The 27,862-nt window shown below is 43.8% G+C and overlaps 1 protein-coding gene across 1 annotated transcript in view; it reads left to right on the forward strand.

The window, feature by feature from the left end:
* SLC9A9 (solute carrier family 9 member A9) overlaps positions 1–27,862 on the forward strand; it is a 2,902,095-nt gene that overhangs the window by 465,434 nt on the left and 2,408,799 nt on the right. The window contains exon 5 of the mRNA XM_085633573.1: positions 23,808–23,923. Within this exon, the coding sequence (XP_085489699.1) occupies positions 23,808–23,923 (116 nt within the window). The remainder of the gene's footprint in view (positions 1–23,807; positions 23,924–27,862) is intronic.

Here is a 27,862-nt window from a genome sequence, read left to right on the forward strand (position 1 = left end):
TATAAGTCTGTACAGGTCATGAGTACGGTAAACTGAGGTTATGACAGAAATCATAGAGAAGATTTAAGTAAAATGAAGGTGAATGATAGACCTGATAAACATGAATATGGGTTTCAAGGACTTAGCACTTTGTCAGGGGATCTGGCAAGGACTGTTGGCAGGGCAGGCAAAATAAGCAGTATAGTTGATAAAGAGCTGCCTAAGATCATACAGGGAGTCAGCGGAGAAAAGGAGTCCAATGGAAAGTTCTGCCGAATGTAATGAGAAGTTAAGGCTCAGCATTCAGAATAATAACACACAGGATGTGCAAGACATGCATATAACAACATTAACACTAAAGCACTCAGGAGCTCCTCATCGTGCAACTTAAGCACAGTAAGTTCCTCACCCCCAATTGCTGGTACAAATACTGACTGCAAATGCCCGCATATGGGATATACCTGCAAAAAAATGGGCTGTGAAGCCAATACTTTCGGTAGAGTCTTAAAAGTAACATGACAGTACTCACAGTAGACAAGAATACACCTAGGCTCGAATCCTGGCGATTGCACAGAAACACGCAAGACAGTAACAGCAAGGGGGGAAGAACTAAAATACAGAGCCACATATGAAAGGAGCTAGTAAGGAGGAATGCTTAACAGGAAAGAGGGAAAAGTAAGCAAGTAAACAACCACATTGAGGAAACTGGAAGCTAAGGCTATAGGGATAAGAAGATAGAAAACTTAGAAGTGGAGCTAAGGGAGATGGAAGAAAGGCACGCACTGAGAAAAGGGTCCCGCTTCGCGGTAACACAGCGGCTGTCACATCTCGAAGGGCTTCATCAACCGGCAGGGCTGCGAGGGTAGAGCGGAGGACTCCACGGACCAGGAGTCCCCGCGCGCCCGTTACCAGCTGGGCTCCTCTCCCTGCCGGCCCCGCCCCCATTCACCGGCGAAGCTAAAAGGCAGTCGAGCCTTATCTCAGGTGGATTCCTCCTATCATCTCTGGGCATCCTGTAACTGCTCCCACAACCACCTACCGCTGATCCTGATCGCTGTGCACCGCCCCTTCTCGCCGGACCCGCTTCGCGGGTCCCGCTTCGCGGTAACACAGCGGCTGTCACATCTCGAAGGGCTTCATCAACCGGCAGGGCTGCGAGGGTAGAGCGGAGGACTCCACGGACCAGGAGTCCCCGCGCGCCCGTTACCAGCTGGGCTCCTCTCCCTGCCGGCCCCGCCCCCATTCACCGGCGAAGCTAAAAGGCAGTCGAGCCTTATCTCAGGTGGATTCCTCCTATCATCTCTGGGCATCCTGTAACTGCTCCCACAACCACCTACCGCTGATCCTGATCGCTGTGCACCGCCCCTTCTCGCCGGACCCGCTTCGCGGGTCCCGCTTCGCGGTAACACAGCGGCTGTCACATCTCGAAGGGCTTCATCAACCGGCAGGGCTGCGAGGGTAGAGCGGAGGACTCCACGGACCAGGAGTCCCCGCGCGCCCGTTACCAGCTGGGCTCCTCTCCCTGCCGGCCCCGCCCCCATTCACCGGCGAAGCTAAAAGGCAGTCGAGCCTTATCTCAGGTGGATTCCTCCTATCATCTCTGGGCATCCTGTAACTGCTCCCACAACCACCTACCGCTGATCCTGATCGCTGTGCACCGCCCCTTCTCGCCGGACCCGCTTCGCGGGTCCCGCTTCGCGGGTCCCGCTTCGCGGTAACACAGCGGCTGTCACATCTCGAAGGGCTTCATCAACCGGCAGGGCTGCGAGGGTAGAGCGGAGGACTCCACGGACCAGGAGTCCCCGCGCGCCCGTTACCAGCTGGGCTCCTCTCCCTGCCGGCCCCGCCCCCATTCACCGGCGAAGCTAAAAGGCAGTCGAGCCTTATCTCAGGTGGATTCCTCCTATCATCTCTGGGCATCCTGTAACTGCTCCCACAACCACCTACCGCTGATCCTGATCGCTGTGCACCGCCCCTTCTCGCCGGACCCGCTTCGCGGGTCCCGCTTCGCGGTAACACAGCGGCTGTCACATCTCGAAGGGCTTCATCAACCGGCAGGGCTGCGAGGGTAGAGCGGAGGACTCCACGGACCAGGAGTCCCCGCGCGCCCGTTACCAGCTGGGCTCCTCTCCCTGCCGGCCCCGCCCCCTTGGGGTCCTTAGATCTCCCATAAAGGAAAGGTAACATTCCCGCTGCGCGGGAGCGCGCGGGAGGGCGCCGGGAGAAGCCCGGGACAAGGGCGGGACCGTCTGTGGCCGTCCGGGGTCGGACGAGGTTGGGTTGGGCTTAGAGTCTTGGTTCTTTGCACATTTTCTGTTTCGTCACACCGCATACTACATCTCGCGTTATATTGTGGCACCCCTATTAACCCCAACTATGGCCCTAAGATCGGGTAAACAGCGCCTAGTGCATATTAAAACCTCTAAGGGTGTTGTCTCAGGCCCCCTTGACGCTTTTTTCACGCGAGCCACAGGGATATTGGAAAAAGAAATTGAGCTAGCTGAGCATAGATTGTCCCTGGACTTAGTTACTGGGAAACGCTCATCTATTGGTGCCTTGGCCCGTGTCAAAAGCCCTCTAACAAATGCTGCATTTAATTGTATTTCTACTTCAGAGTCCGAAGTGATAGTTCATGCAGAGGGGGACGGAGATCCAACATCTATGTCTAGTGATAACACTGAACCAAAATCTGATATCAACCTGACCTGTTTAGAAGAGGATAGTCAAAATACGGAGGACGACGAGAGCAGCTTGACTAGAACTCCCCAACTTTACCCTCTATCCTTATCCAGTATGCCTGCCCTGCCTCCAGCACCCAGCAATCAGGTTTCACGGAAAAGAAAGCATGCCTCAACCTCAAAGGGAGAAATTGTACAAAAACAACCTAAAATTGACCATGTTATTAGTTCCCCTCATCCTCAGACCATACAAGAACCCCCAATATTGTACTGTCCCTCATTGGTCCACTCAGGGTCTTCTAATCCTTGCCCAACATGTTTTAGCAGTGACGATGTCCTGTTGGTAAAAATAGAAGCAATGATTAAAACCTTATTGCACCCGATCTTAGAAAATACCAGGATATTGTCCGCTAAAATAGATGTACTGGAAGCAGCGGCCAATATCAATATGGACCTCTTGCAAAACATAACGACCACAAGTTTTAAGGCAAGGGGCTCCAATCCCATAGGGGGTGCCAACCTAGAAGGGGGGTCAACTTCAACTATCCCCGCAGGGACACCACCCTCTACTCTTACTATTAAAAAACCACCAACAGGAGCAAAATCCACAGCAACCACATCGACCATTGTAAGTAGCGCCCTTTCCAAAGAAACATCAAAGGCTAAATGCCCAGTGGCAACTAACAACTTGCAGGGGAAAAATATTCCAGCAAATGGCGCAGTAAACCAACCAAATAACATTCCAGCACAGAGTTCCATATCGGGTAGAGAGAGGAAATCCACTCCCCGAGATAGGAATCCGAGGACAGCCAATAGAAATCTACGACAGCCACCCAGAGTAAATCTACCTCCTGAAACGTCACAATACACCATCGTTTTAACCGGAGTGGCCCCCCTAAGAGAAGGTATTAAAGAATCACAAGGGGACCTGCGGAACAAGGTCATCTTCTGGCTAAACAAACATCGCCCCCTGCCCCAGTCATCTCCCACCGAAATCCTTTTTGTAAGGAGAGTAGAATGGGTAGGTAAGGGCGAAAAAGATCTGGAAGGTGACTGTATTCTAGTTTCATTTAGAGACCCGTGGGTGGTGGATAGAATTCAAAGGAAAGCTAGATTTGCCCGTTTGGGTGATGTACAGACTTTACATCTTGGTTACTTTTACCCACACATGCACCCAACCAACCAAATGGGCCCTAACCATTGGAAACTTAAAGGGGGAATGCCTCGGGAGCCCAAAATCCATTGTCCTCAATATTACCCTCCTCTCTTCAACCATTTCGAGGCACTGTCAGATCTAGAATGGGTTGACTGACTATGTGCACCCACCCTGTTACCCAAAATAGCCCTGGGGGAGGGGGAGGGAGCGCATAGCCTATCTAACCCCACCTCGGAACTAGTAAAGGAGCAGCAGTCCCTCTTCTACAACAACACTAGCATGTTGAGGGGGCAAAGTGAGGAAGAGGCTTTCACTCCTAATATAGATGTGACTAGTCTAACAAACGATAGTTTACTGAGCTCCAATCCCCCTCCCAATGTTAGCAATAACCACGTAGAGGTAAACTCTTTAATTTCAAATATGGTATCTTGGAATGTTGCTGGAGTTAAGACCCGTATGATCTCAGAGGATTGGATGGCCTTCATAGGTAAACACGAGGTTGTCCTCTTGCAAGAAACATGGGCCACATCTCCGTCTTATATGGCTGGATACATAAACTTTTTCAAACCAGCTATAAAAGGTATCAAAGGACGGGCATCAGGGGGTCTGATCACCTGGGTAAAGCAGGCCTGGTGTTTTTCAGTTTCTGAACTGTATGTGGACAACCCCGATATATTGGCTATAAGGCTGAGGGAAGTTGGGGGGCAGGAAACACTTATTATTAACATATACTCGAGAGGCCTCCCTGGCGGCCGTGGCCCAAAGTTGATAGGCGCCCTAGATACTTTATTAATGGGCTGGAACAAAGGTTCATTCATTATAATAGCGGGTGATATTAATTGCACAACTGAACCACTATACCTGCCGGAAGATAATTGGGGGTTTGAAGAAGATGCGACTTGGAAAATTCCCGAACTCTCCAACAAACAGCCAGTCAAAGCAACGGAGGCTGCCCTGAATTGGACCGCTTTCTGCCTTACTTGGGGTCTAAGGGCCGCAAACGGACGCACTAAATCGGACATTGGAGCCAATCCAACTTTTGACAATGGTGTGAGGAAAAGTCGTATTGACTATATTCTCATAAAAATGGAATATTGGAGTCTAATTGTCGATATGGAAGTTGTATTGCGTCCGGAAAGCGACCACAACCCATTGTCCCTGAAAATTAAAATGTATGACATGAAAAGATTAGCGGAACCAGATCCAAGGGGGCTAGGGGTTGTAACCGTATCAAATGACCGTAGGAGATTGAGATGGTCAACTATATCAAATGATGCAATGATACAGGCCAACATCGAAAAAGTGGTGACCAATTCTCTAAATAAAGTGAGGTTTGCTGTTGTTGAGAGGGGTCAGGGGGGTTTAGACAAGATCATGGGTATCCATGACAAATGCTTTTCTGAGCTTAAAACTATTCTGTCAAAACCTTGTAAGCCTAGCAATGGGCATCAGCATGCTCCAAGAGCAAAATGGTATAACAGAGAGTGCAGAGAGGCACATAGCCACCTAATTGAGAAAGTTAAATTAAGAGACCTAAGTGCAATAAGAGAGGCCAGACAAAGGTATAAAAGAGTCCAATGGGAGGCAATGAGGGAATGGGAAGACGATTTTTGGGCAGACCTTTTGGACGCCAGTAAATCTAACAACCAGACTAAATTCTGGGATATTGTTAAACGCGGAAAAGACGGTGAATTCCGCATCCCGTCTAACAACGTATCCCCGGATGCCTGGATAAACCATTACTCTTCCCAATTTTGCACAGTAGTTGTTGACCCTACGTCTGCATCTAATCTGCTACCGGCAATACCCCCTGGCAACGTGACTATGTCCTTTACAGAAGCGGAAATGGAGCATGCAATAGGCCTAACCAAGAGAGGAAAAGCTCCTGGGTTAGATCAAATCCCAGTTGACCTGTTTAAGCTAAACCCAGGCCTTTGGGTTCCCTATTTAACCAGCATATCTAACACCATAGCGAGAGGTGCCCACATACCCAGGTCTTGGAAGGGGGCGGAGATCCTCCCTATACACAAAAAGGGTGATAGATCGAACCCAGGGAACTATCGCCCTATCAGCCTAATTGACTGCTTCCAGAAAGTTTTTGCCCGTATGATTTTGGCGAGGGTCCAAGGGTGGATCGAATTAGAAGGAATACTGTCCCCGCTACAGGCGGGCTTTAGATCTGGTATAAGCACTATTGACCAGGTTCTGAGGTTCTGCATGATTTTCTGGAAGGTCGTTACACTGGGGGGCGGCACCATCTTTGCTGCTTTCATAGATTTGAAATCAGCTTTTGATTTGGTGCCGAGGGGAAAACTATGGCAGGTACTAAGGGACCTGGGAATGCCGGGAGAACTGGTGGAGATGATTATCAGACTACACGAAGATAATTTTGCCAGGGTAAGATGGGGATTACAAGGCCAATATACTGACTCATTCCCGGTTTCACGGGGAGTCCGTCAGGGGTGCGTTCTCGCCCCCACCCTCTTCTTACTCTTTATAGATCAGGTAGTGAAATTCTTCGGCTCTATTAACACTGACGCACCATCTTTGGCGGGGACTAAATTCCCAATGTTGATCTTTGCGGACGACACCCTCCTCCTTTCTAAGACTAGGGGAGGCTTGCAGTCGGCATTAAATCACTTTGAGGAATATTGTAAACAGAATGACCTCCAGATAAATGTGGGGAAAACCAAGTTTATGGTTTTCTCCAGGAAAAAATCAATACGTAGTAGTGTACAACTTAACAGGGTTAACCTGGAACAAGTTGATACGATGACGTACCTAGGGGTCACTCTGGATTGCCGATTGTCTTGGAAACCACAAATAGAGACCCAACAGCTAAAACTTGCCCAACTGACTGGTTGTCTCTTGCGTGAGCAAAAGAAATCAATCACTAAAAGGGTTGCCCCCGCCCTACAAATTTATGATGTTAAAATTAATACTGCGACACTTTATGGGGCAGAGTTATGGGGCTTTATGGACCTCTCGAGTTTGTATAGGACACAGTGTAGGTTTCTTCGTAATTTGGTAGGGCTGCCCCAATCAACCCCACTGATTCCACTTTGCCACGACATGGGCTGCCTCCCAATATCGGACATGGCAAGATATAGAGTACTGTCAACCTGGAGGCGTATATGGACTTCAGAGGATCTGGCCCTTTTTGCGAAGGAGCTAACCGAGGTAAAGGCCATGTGGGGATCGGAGCGAATCCCATGGCTTTGCTCGGTGAAAAGGAGCCTGCATGATATGGGCTTGAGCCATCTGTGGGTTTCGCCAGGTACGAACAACTTTCCGTCGAAAAAGGAATTTAAGGGTTTATTTTGGGCCTCAACTCGCCTTCCCTTGGCACTTGCCTCCAGTTCTGACAACTTGACAGGGCGTTTTTTAAGTTTTAAAATGGATCCAGCCCGGGAGGCATACTGGGACCTTATTACCAGGCCAATGGATAAAAAACTATACCACCAATTCCGAGTGGGCTCTTTACCCCTAAACTCCTTTACCCTATCTTGGGGCAATAGCTCCACCAACTCTTGTAGTTGCTGCCCCGGATGCAAAGAAACTGAGGGTCACTTTTTGTTCGCCTGTCCTCAATACAGAGAACCCCGTTTAAAATGGTTAAAACCCATTTTTAAACGTATGACATGCAAAAAATCCTTGGATGCTATTTGGGCTCTAAAAACAAACACCTCTGATTTTATTGTGATCTGCTTGGCTAAGTATTTAGGCTGGGCATGGGCAATTAGAACTAGGAGGAACCTAACTGTTTCTGGATCATAATGTACAATGTGTATAGTGTATATCTGTTCTTGTTTAAATATACCCTTATGATCAGTTTTATCCAATATCTTGTCTTAATAATGGTTTAATAATTTTTTAACTGTATTTTTTAGACTGATTGTATACTTGACAAACAAATCGAATTTTATCTTTCAAGCATGAATTTGTATAATGTGGTGATCTTGATACTATTTTTAAATATTTGTTTAAATTGTCTTTTATGATTTTATCATCGAAATAAAGACATTAAAACCTGAACCTGAGAACGTTTAAGAAGTAATGATGTCCTACAATAGTGCTAGCTTAGAAACCAAGGAAACAAGAAAGTACTGTAGGAAAGTGCTTGTTTGGAATCTACTGGAAACAAGGATTAGCAATAGCTCTGGAACTCTGAAACCATGGGGTTATTCAAACGGGAACACTTCTAGAATGACTAATGCTGAACTGAAGGAAAAAGGGCCCTAATAGAGATCATTGTGATCATGTGCCTGAGGTGTGAAAAGGCTAGCATCTGCAAGCCAGAGATGTGCAGAATTCCTCCACCCATCTTTGACCTGCAGTGGTGGTGACGAAGCAGTGTGCAGGGTATTGGTGTTTTTAGCAGGAAAAGCAGAATGGTTTCTGTTGTGTTGTGTGACCATGTGCAGTAGGAACTTTGTGGTCCTTACCAGACGCCTTACAAAGTTACGTAATCAGTTGGAAGATATCTGGGTGTGTCTGTGTGTGGTCAATAAAGTTTATGACGTAGTGCATTCAGTTAACGGTTGCATACCGAAGAACAAAGGCATGTGTTCCAGAGCTCCATGTGTTTCGTAGTCATTTGCGTGCTCCAAAGCCTAGGTCCAGTAATATGCTTGTGTGTGCAGTCTGTGGTTTGCGTGTGTGTAGTCAAAATGTCGCTATAGATCGTACAAAACCCTCGAAGAAGGTGAAATCCATACAGAGGAGCACAGTCAGAAAGCCTGCGAAAGCCTACTAGTAAAATTGAAGGCAGAGATACTGTGCCACAGCGTAACACAAAGCCATCGTCCATACAAAGCAGAATGTACTAAAAGCAGAGATGACCTGGTGCAAAGAAAAGCTAAAGGCAGCAACAGCCAGGTGCAATAAAGCACTAAAGGCAGAGATAGCTAGGAGCAAAGATTCACTAAAATCAATGACAACCAACAAAGGTACGATCCACAAAGTTGAGAGCGTGCAGAAACATGTGCAGGAGACAAAACTGTCACTCACCATCAAGACAATGGTGCTGTACAACATCAGCCTGAGAATGATGACCGAAATGTAAGCACACGGCTGATGCTTATAGAAGGTGTAGGTCCAAGTGAGCAGCGACCATCAACGGGAATGCATATACTCTCAACGTCAGTAAGTCCCAACACAAGTTATGACGCTGTTGTGTTTTCGATACCACCACCTCCATTCGATAACGCCAAAAAGCTGAATATTGGTGCCAGATAGACAGCATGTATTGAAACGTTCGATGACTTTATGGATGCTCTAATACAAGTAGATGACAAAAGATCATCAAGTACTTAAAGAACCTTGAAGGTGATGGAGTGAAAGAAGTGGAAAAGAAAATATCACAAGCTGATGAAGTATCGTACCGTCAAATCAAGGCAACGTTGGAAGCTAAGTTCAATGCAGTGCTGAATGTCAACTATGAAAGGTACATTTTCAACCAGGCAAGATTAAAAGCTGGTGAAACGGTGAATGAGTTTGTCGAAAGACTTGATACATTCATTCAAGCACTGCAAGTTCAGTGAATTCAATGACGAAGAAGCCATGTATCTCAGAGTCATCGATTGTTGCCTCTCCGACTCGTTCAGATGGCACATGCTGAGAGAAACACTCCAGTCCAGGAAAGGTACTCATCGCTGCAGGAGCTGAGGAACGTGCATATCCACAGGCTGCTGATATGGAAGCTGGAACAGCCGAGACTGAATCAGCGTTGATAATGAAAAGTAAGCCGAAACACAAAGTGGAGGCCCATAAGACGATGGCTCAGAAGAAAAAGAAATTGTGTTTCTGATGTGGATTCTCGTTTCCACCTGAAGGTAAATGTCCCACCATTGGTCAGATATGCAAAGACTGTGGGAAAGAAAACAATTTCATAACAGTCTGCAAAGTGAAAGAGAAATGACAACGTCATGATGAGAAGAGAAAATGGACACGAGAAAGTTCCATAAGCATTCTAGCCACGCCCACAAGGCAAAACGGCAACATAAATTGAGGCAAGTAGAGACTAAACTAAGTCTATTGTCAACAAATTCATCTTCCAAAGGTTCTTCAACGTCATCATTGAGCATCAGTAAAGAAGATAGATGTGCAATGGTGATGTCGAACGGCGTGCTCATGTAGGATTGGCTGCTTGCAAAGAAGAACACAAGTCAAAGAGCAATCGCCACGTGAAGTGACCAAACTCATTTGGCCAGTGCCCCAAGATCACGCTAAAGGTGAATGACTGCCCTATAACCTTTATTATAGACAGTGGTGCATCGATCAATATCATGCCGGCAGTAAAACAAAATGAACTTGTCTCGGATACCACATCTAACGCTTACAAAAACAAAGATGTACATATGGACTTATTCTACGCTGTTGCAAATTCAAGAGTCATTCATAGCGACCAAGAGGCATAAGAAAGCGGCAGTGCAAGCAATAATTCATATCCTCCAAGGTACATCACCGAGTTCATGTCTATTCAGTTTCAGCATTGCTGCTGACATGGGACTGATATTCATCAATTACAACCTCAATGCACATTCTGAAATAGTAAATCAATTCCCATTGTTGCTTCATGGACTATGGAAACTCAAGATAATGAAGGTGCAACTTCTCATTGAGGACATTCCTCCTGTTGCTCAGCTACACCATTAGATTGCTTTTCATTTACATGAGGCGTTGAGAAAGAACTTGAAACATTATTAAATTATGACATCATCGAGCGCTCTTCTGGTCCGATGACATGTGTTTCACCCATAGTGGTAGTGCCAAAAAAGGACAGTGGAGGTGCAATGCAAATTTGTGTTGATATGCGCAAGGCCAACAAAGCAATCGAGAGAGAAAGACATCCAGATCACAAATTCAAAGTGGAAAAAATTGAGTCAGCGCACTCGTCCTTCCTCTAATATTCTGACACATGTATTAATGTTGATGAGGCAAATCAACTAAAAAAGGGACAGGTTTGAAAACTCTCACATCTATGCACATTTAAATGCTGCCACACCTTGTATACTAAAAAACTGATGTCGCCCATTCCAGTGATTTAATACCCTGTACTATCCCTTCATCACACCACCTCTTCAATACAACTTTCCTCACTGCCCAAGGAATATAGCACTGTTTGGTTTTGATTACTTTGACAGCAGTCTTGAACCACACACAAATATATCCAACTTTTTCTTGATAATTTTTTAATAGTGTTAGAAAATAGCTTTTTTACATAAAACCACTGCATGCTCAAAACAAACAAATACTGCTATCACTTGCTCAATGGCGCCTGGTCCTTGTTTTTTATGCAGGTACTTTTCATCCACTCATCCCAACACTGTCACTATCTAATATGACAGATAAAAGTGTATAAATGCACTTCTTTTCTTAAAATGGATATGATTTGAAGAAACCAATCAGACACGCTCCATATGCTCTCATGCCCAGCACCAAGTGGCTTACCTGTGGGACATTCCAATGTTAGAATAAACTTCTGTAAATTGTGCTATATATATATAGTGTATTCCAGACTCTTGGACACTGTCCTGAAATGTCTATGCTTTCCAGATCCAGGCGCGGTTTTTTGGAAACTGTTGCATCCTCCCCAGCTCTGAAGCACGCACATGACCACGCCACACACAGAGCTTCCTGGGGTCAGTCAGCTTACTGTCAACTAGGTGCTGGCACAACTCTGCTAAACAAATACTGAGCACATGCTCCCTCATAATTAGGTTGTACAATTACCTATAATCATTTACTGCCTTACTGGCAGAGATGCAAGTTTTTGCGACCAGTCCAATCCAGGAAGCAGCGGCGATGCATCAGTTCTGCTATGGAATGTGCCGTTCAGCCGAACAGATGTGTTGGTTCTGCTCAGAGATGCGTCGCTCAGCAGAGAAGATTCATCAGTTCCGCTGGCAAGCAGCTTAGGTCCACTTTCAAGTGTCCAGGACTGGGATGGCACCACTTGGCAGAAAGACTCGCAGAACGCAGAGACCAGGTGCAGGGGTTGAAAGCCTGTTATTTCCTTGAGACTTCAGATCAGGAGGCCAGTTAACTAGCCCTTGGAGTCACTCTGGGTTCTGGGGGCAAGTGATGCAGGTCCAGTCCTTCTCACCAAGGCAGGACGGCAGCAGACCAGTGGGTCAGTACAGCAACGCAGTAGTCCAGCAAAGCAGCAATCCAACAGAGTTGCAGTTCTTCAGCATCAAAGCAGACCTTCCTCCTGGCTGAGTATCCAGAGGTGCAGAGGTGTACTGCCTCACTGGTGTCTGAGGCCCAGTACTTATACCCAGTAGTGCCACTGAAGTGGGAGAGACTTCAGAGACATGTCTTTGAAGTGCACAGATGTCCTGCCTTATCAGCCTTGGATCCAGACTCACTACACGGGGGTATGCCGCCCTTTGTGTAGGGACAGGACACATCCTTTTCAGATGTAAGTGAGGCTGGGTCCAGCTCTTCCCTCCAATTCTGTCAGGATATCCCACTCATTCACACTCAAGCTCCCATTACGTTTGGCTGTCTAGGTGGAATACATAAAGCCCAGCTGCACACTACACCCAGTCATGTGATCAGAGACAGCCTGCAGGCACCAAATGGATAATTCAAGAAAAATGCAACTTTCTGCATTGTGTCCATCAATTGTGTGTCTTTTGCTTTCTCACCCTAGGTGCGCTGGGTATGCCCAGACGTTGGTCACAGGCTCACTGTGCCACTGGATTCTAGCTAGCCTGGCTGATATGGGGTGTCACCCCAAAACTGGTCCCAGAATGCTTGTTTGCAGTCCAGGGAGTACCTGGTTTGGCAGTTTGGGCCGGACTGTTCCCATGAGGCACAGGGTCAAGGCTGATTTGCATATGGCCAGGTCCACAAACTGGGGTGGCAAAAGAATTATGGCTTTAACCTAGATCTCTTGACTGGTGGTGAGTGCTTTGATTTGTTCTGCATTACGTCCATCAATTGTGTGTCTTCAACTTTGTAAAAGTGGAATTTTTTTAATTGCAATTTAAAATCTGACTTCACCATTTGTCTGGATTTCAAATTGTGATTTCTGAGACACCGGACTTGAAGGGTGTATGTAATCTCAATAAAAATTAAACATATAAAATGTAATAAGGTAATCCCAATGTTATCCTATGTGATAGAAAGGCGTCACAGTAGTGAATGACAACCTTGGAAGGTTTTTCACTATCAGGACATATAACACTTAAAAGTATGTTTCCTGCCTTTTAAATACATTACTCCCTGTCCTCTGGGTTGTCCAGAGCCTATTTTAGGAGTGACATATGTATAAAAAGGTAAGGTTGGGCCAAGCAAAAGGTTTATTTTGCCGGTTCGACATGGCAGTATAAACTGCCCACAAAGGCTCTGCATGGCAGGCCTGAGACATGGTTAGAGGAGTTACTTAAGTGGGTGGCACAATCAGTGCTGCAGGCCCACTGGTAGCATTTAATTTACATGCCCTGGGCACATGTAGTACACTTTACTAGGGACTTATAAATACATTAAATATGCCAACTGGGGATGAGTCAATATTACCATGTTTAGGGGAGAGAACCCAAGCACTTTAGCACTGGTTGGCAGTGGTAAAGTGTGAATGAATTGTAATATCAGCACAAATAAGGTCAGAAAAGTGTAGCAGGAAGGCACACAAGTTGGAGGGGAAGGCCAGCCTAAGGCTGTCAGGTCTAACAGGGACCTGAACTTATTTTTCTGTATCATATATTTACGGAGAGCAAGAGAGGGAAAAACACACAAATTGGAAAAACAGAGGAAGAGAAAGATAAAAAAAAAGTAACAAAGGGAGAAAGCAGAAATCTGCAAAATTGAACTAAATGAGTAGAGAGTGTCTGGTAGTGGATATTACGAGGCATGAGATGGTTTAAGACTAACATATTCTTGGTATTGGGCACGCTGACGTTTAATTGCACCAGCTGCATGCTTCCTAGCAGAGCTTCGAGCACTCATTCTATTAGTAATTAGGCACTGCCTAAGCCATCTTTTCATAGTAAAATAATATGATGACGAAGAAATAAAAACTCAAATGTCCTAAGGTAAAATTTTGATTTTCTCAGCGGACAAGGAACTGCATACCGAGCTTTAGATAATGATTGAAGTAGACCTTAAGTCCTTCAAGTAGTAGAAATGTAGGTTCTATAAGAAAGGCATACACTGGGCATAACGTAAAATGATGGTGCCCCCCTCCCCCTACAAATATGAGGAGGGGCTACGGAATGCCCCATATCTCACACAAATTCGTTGACCTTGAGCAACTTGAGGGTTTGTGGGCCCTGAATGGTTGAATTACCCCCTTCTCTGCAGGAGCGTGTGTTACGCCCTTGGGCATACAATTATATTGGACCTATACCAAAGGTCAGTAACAAATCCAAATATGCTGTGTTTTATTGAGAACGTTTACCCAGGGGTATTTGCTACTGACATTGGAGTTAAGTAATTGTCCAGGTAATGTAAGTCTTTTTAAAGAAGTACAGTTTAAGGCAATTAGTAAAAGTTTGTATTGTGAAAACTGCCATTAAATGCCATTAAATGGAATGGTTTAAACTATTCCAATTCCAATTCCAATTTCCAAGCTTTATTTAGATCATTACAGACCATAAAAGCAGAAGATAAAAAAAAGCATATAATACATTAAAAAACAAATTAAGCGTCACAGGATATAACCGATAACAATTCATTATACAACCTTAATGACAAGTTAAAAAGTTATTAAAATTAAAAAAAGATTTAAAACAATGAGTTCATATTTAATAAGTTCAAAGCTATGGAAGACGGAAAAGTTACGTTTAGACTGCACTAGTGGAATTTAAAAACTTGCGACGCCTAAGCCACATGGAAATAAGGAAGCGGGACACTGCAAAAACAATCGGGGGGTGCATTCCAGTTCGCAGGACTCTAAGAGCCTCCTGTGTCTGTCTGAACCCCTGGTTCCTGCATATTGGTAGGAGCCAGTACCTTCTAGCTGCAATATAACCTGGGCAAAAAAAGAAAACATGTGTAAGGGACTCTTCCTGATTGTCACAGGTCGGATAGGCAGATGGGGAGGCTTTGGTCCATTTGTTTGTAAATGCATGAACTGGCAGACAGCCCCATCTAAACTGGACATAAAGTTTCCTTGCCACAAGTGGATAGACGTTATCGAGAAAAGTCTCAAAAAAATATTGATCTTTAAAATCAAAAAAATCTGAAGTTAAACAACCATTTTTAGCCTTCCTATAGAGTTCACCCAATCTAAAAAGTCTGTAAGCTTTAACTAGCTCGAGGCGTGAAATAGACCGAGACGCTTCCTCCGGGTGGGTCCATAAATTTGGCCAGCCCAGTCCAAAGCACAAGTCTTTGATATGTGCCAGCCAAGATATTTTTCCCACCCCTAGAAGCCCCAGGATCGCCTTGAGTTCCGACTGGTAAACTAGTAGTTCGGGTGTCGCCCATAGTCTGCGCCAAAAGGTCCAGGGTCGCAACTCAATTTCCTCATTTATGGGTCTAAGGCCAAGGTCCATGCGTAAGGGGATAAGAGGAGTACTTGGCGGTAGGCCCAAGAGTTGTCTCATAAACTTATTCTCAGTTCTTAGCAGTGCACCTACAGGGCGATGTCCCCATAGTTTAGCCCCATACATGATTGCGCTCCTAATTTGAACTTTGTAAATCTCTGTTAACGGGCCCAGTTGTCTTGATGTTATGTTCCTATATAATTTTGCTAGCCCCCCAGTCATCTGAGCTAGCATCAGGCCTGCCTTTTCTTGGTGCGGGCCCCACCCAAAGGTTTCCGTTAACGTGACACCCAGGTAGTCAAAGACTGCCGCCCTCTCCAGCTGGGTTGGGACGAGAAGTTCTGCTAGGATTAAATACCATATACTTGGTTTCTGCTGTGTTAATCTCTAGCCTCCTGTCTTTGCAAAATATAAAAAAGGTGTCAAGAATTCTTTGGAGGTCCATAGGTGATTTAGAAAGTAACAAGGTTTCGTCAGCAAACATCATTGCTGGTACCTTGTTACGGGCAAGCTTTGGGGCATCAATATTGGCTATTTGGTTAAGTTGTTCCACCAAAGCGTTTATATAGAGACAAAACAGTGTGGGGGCCAAAACACACCCCTGCCTTACATCCCTATTCACTGGGAAGCATGAAGTCAATTCCCCATGCTTCCCATATCTAACCTGTGCGAAATTTCCAGTATGTAATCGCTTGATCAGGGTGAGCAAATAGGGTGGAATGCCCAGTTCCTCCAAAACTACCCAAAGTTTATGGCGAGGTACCAAATCGAACGCTGATCTGAGGTCATCAAAGATCAGATAGAGGCTCCCACCCTCTATCGTCGCCGTCTTCCAGTAATGTAATTGCAGCCCTAAGATTTGGTCAATGGTGGAAATATTTTTTCGGAAGCCTGCCTGGTATGCACTCAGTGTTTCATGCTCTTCCATCCAGATCAGGAGACGATCTAGAATGATCCTGGCGAACAACTTTTGCGTTACATCAATCATGCTTATTGGCCTATAATTTATGGGCATAAGAGGAGATCCCTTTTTATATACTGGAAAAATTTCGTCCCCTAGCCAGGTGTCCGGGATTTCCATACCGCTTAATATGGCATTAAATATTACACATAAATATGTGCCCCAGACATTGGGTTCGTCCCAATATAAGTCCCCGGGGATCTTATCCAGTCCAGGGGCCTTTCCAAGAGGCGAGTTTAAACATTTATATGTGAGCCAAAAGAGGGAGCTCATATGGCCTTAGAAAATGCCAGGCAATGGTGACTCTATTGTACAAGAGACATTGTGGAAGTATCTCATCACTCTTCACTCTGTGACAGGGGTAAGTCCCTGTGAAGTATTGATGGGGGAGGGAGTCAGTCTTACCGGCGTGTCAGGTGTGGGTTATAAAAAAAAAAATGGATGAAGACCGAGTGATTAAAATGAGTGAAGCAAAGAGAAGAATATATAAAGAACGTGAGAGGAGTAAGAGAAATATGATTAAAGGTTACATGCATAAAATTATTCAACTGTGCTTTAAAGACATTTACAAAAATTACTGGATGCACCCAAGCCATCATATCCAGCAAAATGGGAAACAGAACAAGGAACAGAAATACACTGATATTGGCCCAGTGCTTGGATCAGGGCTGTTAAGCCATCCACATGCAGGCAACACAAAGAAAACGGTTACAAAATCTTAATGATATGGTATTTAACTCCTGCTGGCACACACACCATGTTTGTATCTTCTGATGCATGTTGTCAGGAATGTGGAAGGAAAGGGACAGTGGCACATGTGTGTTGAACCTTTTAAGAAGCAGAAACATTTTTAAAGGCTATTAATACAAATCAAATCATAACACCCATTACATTGAAACGTTAAACTCTTATCTACTCACTACTATGAGAGACAGACGTCTTACCTACATGGTAAGACGTCTTTCTCACTGGTGGAAATCACTCTGTACTCTCAGTGAGTATGTAGCTGTTGAAACTATGGTCCGTTTATGCCATGGAAATATCACCTGTGATTGTCCATGATAGAATGAATACATTTGAAAGGATTTTGGCACCTTTTGTATTTACACAAAACACACAAGCCATCACCGAGTAGGCCCGGGACACTTCTGCAACTCTTCATAGATCTGGAATATGCCAGCCCAGTTCATCTCCAGAAACGTCCACGTCAGACATGGAAATGAACATTTAGTTAAATGTCTATAGTAAATGTGTATTGCAAAAAATTGAACAGACTAGGACAAGTTTTGCTATGGAGCAGTAGACAAAATCGGTTGTATAATGAACAAATGTACATCTGGGGATTGCATCTTAGTAACAAACAAACAATGTTGTGGCAGGGATGTAGTAGCATACAAACGTAGCAAATGCTCCGCTGCCCTTGCAGTCAGTGGGAGTGAGGATAGATGGATGGATATTATAAGAAGTTGTCAAGCTTCAGTGACACTGGTTGTATGGCCTTGCTTTTGAGAATGGAGTTTCTGAAGGACAGTTTGGCCTGGATCATCAGTCTGGTGACCAAGTCTGGTCCTAGAAACTATGACTCTGATGTGAAACAAGTTGGTAAGGTGCCATTTGGCAGATAGGGTGAAGTTAGGATAGGTGCCCGCTTACGTCAATGGTCACATTAGGAAGAACTTACACAGAGTAGAGCAATAGGGATTAGTGAATGGTGGGTGTTTTGTGGGTATGTGAATTGGTGTGAGGCAAGGGAATGTTAAGTGTGGATTTTGAAAGCTGAAGTTGGGGGATCACTGTTGGGAAGATGTATAACGTGTTTGCATCTCTATGCATGGATTAAACACTCTGTAGATCATGGAATCATGACTATGTAAGAGTTGTAAATTTAGGAAGGATGCAAAGTAGAAACAGACACAATGAAAGATTGTCTGCAGTTAGCTTTACATGTGAAATTTACTATATGGTCTGCGTGTCTCGGTGTGATTATTTACTAATGTTTGTGAGCTGGGAATGTGAAGCTTTGCCAGTGCCTTCGTTAAATCTCATGAACATAGAACGTAAAGGCATTTAACAAACAGGCATTGTGACAAAAAAATGAAAATAGCGAAAGATTTTGAGTGCTTTCTTAGAGTTGAGTCAGTGTCCCTGGAGCACTGTCAGACTTTCTTTGAGAGCCCCAAAACCATATGCTCTTTAGTTGAGTACTGAAAACTTAAATCTTCAAACAACTCCGTAATGACAGCTGTCCATAGCAGGGAAATCCACACAGGGGAATGGATTGCTTGAAGCAAATGAGCATTTGTTTTTTCCCCTTAAGGAATACATTTGTACCCGTAGTGCAAGTCCTATCCCTACACACTGCCAAATATGGAAAAGATGAATTCCCCTTACCACTCTTGAAAGTGCAGTCACTCAAGTCCTTTGCTGGAGTAAATCTCCAAACAATTCCATAGTAGGAAGCGGCCATGTAGGAGTTTCTGAATGGGAGTTCCCAAACTACCACAGCAAGCCAAGCCCATTTCCTATCTCTTGAATAGGATTTATGAGTGTGGATTTCCCCACACTCATGGCAGACAAATCAGCTCTCGTAAATGGGTATATAGATATCAAATCCTGGCAGTCGTAAAAAAAGGTAAATTTGTCAGCTTACAAACAAATTACTCTTTGTGAATACACCACCTAGACTTTCTACTGGACAAGTGCTTCAAAGCGCAGACATACATTAACTCACTGCCAAAAGGTATATTTATAACTACTACTCCTTTAAACTATCAAACAATTTATATCAGTATTTATTTTCGTCGCTGATATGTTTGAGGTAGGAGTATCGTAGATCCCTAATCGAAAGTGTTCTCAAAATTCACCTTACCCTATTCCACCCCTCAGAATAGCCCTACATGCAGGGCCGGACCGGGAATAGCAACCAGCCCTGGCAGATTGCTGCTCGACCGGCCCTGGGAGCAGGTGGAGAGTGCTAGTAGGAAGCACTGCTTCCGCTTTTGTTGCTGGGGGACGATATTGCAGCACTGCTGCATAACTAGCCCTCAGTGGCAAAACCGACCCCCACAGCCACAAAACTGACCCCCACCCCTCCAGCTCACCGGGGAAACGCCCTGTGCCCACTATGGCCAGCCCGACCCTGCTTACATGCAGCAGCCAGGCTGTCTACATCCTTAGGAACGTTCAACCACATCTTGCCCGTTCCAATTTCAATTTCACTGAAGTGACTTCCTGTCGTGAAAATGAGTATCTTCCAACTAGCTTGAACCCCATATAATGTATTGCCCATGAGTACCCCAAACTCTCTACCCAGTGCCCCTTCCTCATGTAACTGAGGCGTGTTTTCAGGTGTGTTTCCATTGAGAGCCTGTTTCTACTTTTGTAAGTATTGCTTATTTTTTATAGAAAGGAATATTTGATTATCTCCTCCATACTAAACTGCTAATTATTATCAAACCTTATGAAGTCCCTCCTATGTAAATGAATTTTTTCTGCTAGGTTTATTGCTTGTTTTCGTTAACATGCACTCTCACTTCCTATATACTAATAAATTATAAGCTGCCTATCAGCATCAAGTCATGTTATCTTTGTAATCTGAGTATCAGAGAGGTGTTGTACTCAAAAGTGATCCTGGGATATTGATCATATGCAATGTCATCTGTCACCTTTAGGTCTTGTTCACAGTTATATGAAACTTCTAAAAAATGAATGTTAAATGGATATGTGGATCCCCAACATCAACTTGCGGGTAATATTTGGGCTTTACAGAAGACAGTGTAAATAAACCGGCCTATAACTACTTTAGTTTGTCAAAAATTGTCATATGTTTTGCATATTTCTATTTGATTTCCATCATTTATTTGTTGCAGCTTTCTGAACGTGGTTCATAAGGAAACTTTAGGCAATTGCAGTTTAAGGCAAAAGTCAGAGGGGCACATCACATCATATGATTGTTTTAAGCGGTTGCAAATGGAGATTCGGCCCGTTTGCAACAGCTAAAATGGCTTTTGCCATGTACCAACCCTATTTTGCGAGTGGGTAACCCATTACTGACTCGCAAAGTAGGGTTTGCGAGTCGCTATTAGGAAAGGGTGTACCAAAGGCGTTCCTTCCTAATACCGAGTCGCAGGGGGATGTACAATTGTTTTGCAATCGGAATGTGGTCACAAAGCAATCGCAGTTTACCGCCTACTTCAAGTAGATGGTAAGCCAGTCGCAATGGGAAGTGGTCCCCAAGGGACCCTTTCCCCTTTGTGAATAGTAGCAAACACGTTTTTTAAGAGCAGGCAGGGATCCCACAGATCACTGCCTACTCTTAAAACATGAAAAGTAAACTTTTACTTTTTCATTTTTAAATACATCCCGTTTTACTTTAAGGAAAATGGACTGCATTTAAGAAAAACAAAGTGCTTAAATTAAAAAGGAAAAAGAACAATTGATGGACAGAATGCATAACAATGTCATACATTCACCCTATTACAGAGATATGGGCCTATATCCATTGTTTTTTTGCTCCCCATGCCATTCCAGTTTGAACCCAGCCATATGCAAATCAGTCTTGACCCTGCTTCCAATGGGAACAGTTCAGCACGAACTGAAAGGCCAGTTCCTCCCTGGACTGGAAACTAGCATCCTAGGACCGGTTTCGGTGTTTCACCCCTCATCCGCCAGGCTAACTTGACTCCAGTGGCATGGAGACCACGGGACCCACGTCTGGGCATACCCATCCCACTCGGGGAGACAAATGGAAAAAAAACAATTAATGGACAGAATGCAGAGCAATGTCATACGTTCACCCCAGTACAGAGATCAGGGTCTAAATCCATTGTTTTTTTGCTCCCCATGCCATTCTAGTTTGAACCGAGCCATATGCAAATCAGTCTTGACCCTGCTCCCAATGGGAACAGTCCAGCCCGAACTGTCAGACCAGGTCCTCCCTGGACTGGAAACAAGCATCCTAGGACTGGTTTTGGGGTTTCACCCCTCATCAGCCAGGCTAGCTTGACTCCAGTGCCATGTAGAGCACGGGACCCACGTCTGGGCATACCTGTCCCACTCAGGGTGACAAATGCAAAAAGAAAAATTGATGGACAGAATGCAGAACAATGTCATATGTTCACCCCAGTACAGAGATCTGGGCCTAAATCCATTGTGTTGGTGCTCCCTATGCCATTCAAATTTGAACCCAGCCATATGCAAATCAGTCTTGATTCTGCTCCCAATGGGAACAGTCCAGCCCGAACTGCCAGGCCAGGTCATCCCTGGACTGGAAACAAGCATCCTAAGACTGTTTCAGTGTTTCACCCCTCACCAGCCAGGCTAGCTTGACTCCAGTGGCATGGAGAGCACGGGACCCACATAACCATCTGAATATGGGGAGTGAGTCCACACATATCATCAGATAATGTTGGCATAATTCCTAGCTAGCTCACAGTGCCCCATCTGAACCCCTAACCTTGGCAGGGTACCAGATGGTATCTGTAACCTCAGAACATGATCACTCAAATTCCCCAAGAAAATCATGGAAACAGATTTACCCTTTTGTGTTACTCAGGCATGCCCAAGGGAGACACACGAAAGATACAAATTGGCTTTTCAAACATTTATTGAAACTATTGTATTCTGGTGTAAAAAGCATGAGCTGCAATTATCAGTAGGATGAAACAAAGCATTTTAACCAGCATTACAAGAATGATGAAAAAGATAAACAGTGCAACTATTATAACATTGTTGTGTGATTATATGATTATATAATTATATGTATACTCCTATCTAACACTACCTGTACTAGCGAGAGCATAATGGGTGTACCCTCTGCCAGATCTCATGGGACAACTGAAACCCTCATACCTGTGTATGATGTATCAGGCAGCCGATCTGGTGTAGAGCGGGCTATCATCCTTTGCAGAATGAAGACTATAGTCAGCAGGGCTACATCTCAGTCACAGTGCACAGCGTTCTAGGATAATCTGCAGAAATGCTCCTCTGCCGGATTTGACTCAGAGGCAGTTTATAAAATAAAAGTACTGTTCTAATCGCGCTGTATCAAAGTTGGAGTGTTGATGTGATTGTTTGTCTTGAGACTCAGAGTTGTCTCCAACCGAACAACCAAATTCAAGGGCATCACATTCAAATGTTCCCAGCCTTGGACAGAGTGTATGGGTGAAATGATAAAATGCTGACTAAGAAATGTGGTGCATGCAGAAACATTTCTAAGTATATTATCGTGTAAGTGCAAAGCATGTAAAAAGTCACAAATAGAAAAATATGTAATGTTTAAACGCATAGCTAAAATGGAGACTTGTGCGCGGGCTCTGTTGAACCCCAACAGTGGTGTGTCTGCGACCTGGGATGTTGTGTAATTTGCACCTTCTGCTGTGGCCGCAAGCTGATTGGCCCATGGGAGAGCGAAACTGGAAATCTTTTCCAGTAGGACCGGTGCATAGGCACACTTTACGGCACAGCCTCAGGGATAGGAGGAAATGCCTTTAGACATTGGAATATTCTGCCCAGGGGCTCTTCTGGAATTCTTAGAAAATCGGAGTGGGGGATTCAGGCCTGCTAGTAATCACTGACTGGAGCACTGCTTGGTCAGCTCTACTCCAAGTAGCTGAATACTCTGGCGGATTTGTCCCCAAGTGAGACAGAGATGGAGCCTCAAGAATGCGACTCTCACAACCGGCCCATAGTTTCAAATGAGTGAAGACGGCCTCAGTGGATGATTGGACACAAAAGATACTGACAGAGGCCTTATGTCCAATTCAAGATACCTCAAACATGTTAACATAAAAGTTGGCTTGCCCTGCGAGCCTTCTGTGAAGGTTCCTATTAAGAACCGCTCAAACCTCGAGCGGGAGGTCAGAGCGGGAGGAGGCTGAGGACGATACAGAGTTGCTGGAGAAAGCTGAATTCTTGAGGAGTTGGATTCTAGATGAAGGCAGTGCCAGATCATGCCATTAAAGACGATGATTCATGCTAAAGGTCTTCTGCTGTTGAGTAGTAAAGATAAGAGAATGCATAATTCTCACATCTGCATCTTTAATACAAAATACATTTTCAGAAAATTGCTATTGCATTGTATGATATTTACCTTTGGAGCACAACTGCGCTTTGCTAAAAAAAATATATAGTTTCTTTCAGAGTGGCAGCCCAGACACTTACCCATAATTATTGTTTTCTCTGCTTCCTGAAGATGACAGATTTATTTTAAAAATATCTTTATGACTTGTTTCGTATTTTGCATATTTTGACAAATGTCAGATTATCTCACAACCTGAAATTCTGATGGTCTGTAAAATGATATTGTTATTGTTTCTTTCAGAGATTCAATATGTTTCCAACAGGGAAAACAGATAGAGAAGATAGTAGCAATATATGCGCTGTGACCCAATTTCAACATTACACACTTAGTGCAATATGAATGGGTCACGCGTGGTGACGTGATAATTGGATAACACAAGTTAAATGTGAAAGTTTTGTAAAGGAAAAAGTAAAAGGCATAATCTGGTGTTTAACAATCTGCTTTGGCTTGACAGGTTCATAATGTATGGTTTTGTGAAGGCCATGATCCAAGTGGGGCAGCTGCAAGATGGTGATTTTCACTTTACAGATTGTTTATTTTTTGGATCACTTATGTCAGCCACAGATCCAGGTAATGTAGGCAAAATGTCTTCTGTTTGTTTACTTGTTTATTAGGTAAAAATATATATCAGTGTCTAAATGAGTAAATATGTAGAAGTGTTCAATATTTGACCAACCAACTGTGATTGTGGGCAAAGCATAAACCCCTCCCCCTCCCCCCCCCCCCCGCCCCAACTCGTCTTTTAAATGCCTGTAAAGTGAAAAACCACTTTCTAGTACACTGTCCACTTTGTTCCTATAAGTCTGTCTTAAATGGACCATGCTGTTCTCTGTGCAGCAACCCATCTTAGATATTGTAGGAAAATCCTCTGGTAGGCTATCATGAAGTATGCCCTCAGTAGTGATGTGAGCTGTGCCAAAGCTCCCAATAAGCTGAGATGAAGGATTATATACAGAGGTAAACCTGTTTCAAATTGAAAAAAGGCTGTTTTTTCTGTGATGGCATGGCATGAGCAGCAAGGCCAACCCCAAGGATAAGTTGTGTGAGGTGTTGCATCAGTAAACCAATCACACAGCAATGCAGCGAAAGAGTTTAAGGTATCCCATTTCAATCCTGCAGGACTCTCTTCCCACCAAGATGATGTTTGAGAATGCGATAGATTCCTGTGGTATAACTGCAGTTGGCTCCACCCTCAGAAGCTTTGGACCAGTGGCTCATCCCCCATAAAACAACCAGTCAGTGTACATCTGAATGCCTGCCTTATTTAGGGCAGATGCTCAAACATACTTATTTTCTATTTAGCATCATCCTGGTGGTCACAAAGAGGAACCCACATAAATTACCTATGTGAATGGAGGAAATAACTAGAGCATCAGGATCATTTGTTTATTGTTTGTGTGCTACTCTCACTTTCAAAGTTTTGGCAAGCAACAGAAACAAAGTGTGCTGAGAGGGCAGAATGACATATGGTCCTATTTGATAACAAACAATCCTGGTCCAAACTGTTATAGGGCAGAGCAATGGGCATGCAGAGAAATCTTGCTGCATTGGGATCGTTCTCTAAAAAGCTGTGAGCCAAACCGCTAATTCCTATGAAAAAAATCTATCACGCTAAAACAAAGGCAGCAGCGGTGTTACCTCATATTACGGGCTCCATTAAAATGGCTCCACCCCTACTGTGTTATATGTGGAAAAGCATATATTGGAAAAACAGACCGCAAAATCAAAACCGGACTGACTGAACATAAAAGTCGAATAAGAACAAAAAATTTAACCTCAGCAGTAGCAGCACATTGGATAGAGGCTAATCACTCTATTTCCCAATTTAGATTTCAGATCATAGAAAAAGTCAAAACATGTCAGGGTGTTGATAATAATAAACAAGCATTTGCAATGCAATAGGTCTCGCATTTACGCGAGTTTGAGCTATTGACATTGCAAATGACAATGCCTTTTATTTTTTGAACATAAATAAAAGGCATTGTCATTTACAATGCCAATAGCTTAAACTCGTGTAAATGCGAGACCTATTGCATTAAAAATGCTTGTTCTTCTTTTCTTTCTCTTCCATGAGTCACTGCCTAATGTAACGTGGTTCTGCAAGTTAATGAGGAACGATCTTCATACTTGTCAATTTCACAAACATCAATTAGACTTCGGCTGCTTCTGGATGAGGATTCATGAACGGATGACACATACGGATATGTACTTTTCACTCTGATATGAAACATACCGTTTCATCACCAGATGCATCGCACTAAGCAATCTTCCAAAACTTGCACACTCCCTCTTCATGCTCACCATCAACTAATCTTGCAGCAGCAGCTAACAAATAAACAGTCATTAGCTGCTTTCCGGCCTCTATGCTTTTCTAGATAAAGCTGCCTTTCTATGGGTTCGAAGGTTTCAACTTGTGTTAGCCACCATTCTCAAATTAAAGGAGACCAGTCTGGGTGTTGACAACATTGCGACAACGCCATACTCTGACTTTCCTATGAACAACACATGTAAATAAAGTGGAATGCAGGAAGAGAACAATAGTGAAACGGTGAGAAAAATAACAAGCAGGAAGTGGGATAAGGGAAGGGGTAGGGGAGAGAGGCACGCAGGCTGGCAAATGGTGAGCACTTTCGCGGCCGCTTTGATGTTCTCAGTGGCCGCGCAGCTCACTGAGAACGTCAAAGCAGCCGCAAAGTGATCACGCAGGCTGACAAATGGTGCGCGCCGGTTCGCGCGCCCGGCGCACATGCACTGTAGTTGGCGGCCTGAAAGCACTAGTTTGCACTTCCAAATCCCCCTTTTCCAAAAGCTCTCGCGAGAGCAGTGCTAAAGCGCTGGCTCAGGCGAGACCTAAAAACTGCTTCAACGTGAGGTATATTGGATAAAAACATTACAAACCATGATTCCCAAGGGGCTGAATGACAGATTAGATATGTCTTGTTTCTTGTAGGTTTATTATATGATTACCAAAGTTACAACAGTTACACTACACCCAATAAAGTGATACACGCATCACACTACAGTAAAATCAATACATTAGTGAGAATCATGACACAGTGTCAACAGTTGGTAGGAATCTGACACAGATTCCCTGTGCTAGGATGGATTATAACTCGTAATCAGGATTAGTGTATTAGGTTATTGGGACAGAACAATATTATGGTTATTATACATTTGATATATGAGCGAGTGGCATATCATCATTTTTTCTTAATTTAGACTTTATTCAGATATGTGTCTCTTTATTAGGCATGGTTTTTATTAGGTATAATATTTTGAGTTACAGTTTGTAGTGAGCAATCGTGAACAACAGAACAGTATACAGGTAGTAGGTATGAACTGTGCGTATTGAGTGGATTATCACAGTACATGATGGAACCTTCGTAGCATTTTAGTTTAACCAGAGAGTTCAGTATTCCTAACCTTATATAATTTTCGTTTCTTAAATAATTCTTGTTTCATGGTTTATGTTTAATTATCATGAAGTAGCGTGAACTGGTGTTGTTTATGTCCCATATAGTATCATCAGATTGTTTTCATAACATGTGGTATTTCTGTCAATTTAATATTTATAGCTACCTACTAGAATTGAATAGAGGTTTTGATATTTGTTAAATCTAAAATAGTGACTCAATTTCAATTCTGCATCTTTGTGGTAGCGTAATTGTTGTTGATATATGTACTGCACTAGCATATCATGACGCGTGTTTATCAGCTCATGGAAACACGGGAGTCCGTCGTTTATGTTTAGTTAACACCATCGCTAGCATTTATAACCCCGCGAGATTGTCAACAGGAAACAACGTTGAACCGAGGCAGCCGAGTTACGGAACGTGAAATTGAGCGTCAAGGTAAAGCGCGGGTTAAACCATCATGACGAACGACTAGCATCGGTCGCTCTTTAAATCAGAACGGGCATATGCTGGATAACTATGAGCCTGATATTTTGATTTCTTTGTTACAGACTATATATGACAAACCAGGGTTAGTAAGGTAAGAACATGGATACGTAGCGGTTATCACGTTTGTGTATGCACTTTTAGATCGATTTCTCTACAAACAACTTGTAGATTTTTTTGGGGTAGGATTCGTTTTGAACCAGTTGGTTTATTTATTTATCTCATTACAGATCAGACCTCATTCGAATATCTTGAAGTAAGGAAGTAAAACTTCATTTAGGTCATAAAGTGTTGGCTTTGTGTATAGCTTTGTATATAGCGATTGATTACAGGCATTGACTATCGGTTATTTTACAGTTATTGAATGTGATTGGCTGATACATAACAGCACAAGTTGTGCAGTTTCAGGCATGCTATTACGTTACATATTACACACAAACACACTGGGTGGTGGATTTCAGCATTAAATATAGGCAAATTATAAGAATATCAATCACAGATTAGCATGAGATCTATTACAACCAGTGGAAATTATATTGTGATCTAGAGCTCCCTTTGGACATCAATTAGAGAAGAATAATCAATCTATGTTTCATTCACAGATGTTGCC

The sequence above is a fragment of the Triturus cristatus genome, chromosome 11 (assembly GCF_964204655.1).
Source record: "Triturus cristatus chromosome 11, aTriCri1.1, whole genome shotgun sequence".
NCBI lineage: Eukaryota > Metazoa > Chordata > Amphibia > Caudata > Salamandridae > Triturus > Triturus cristatus.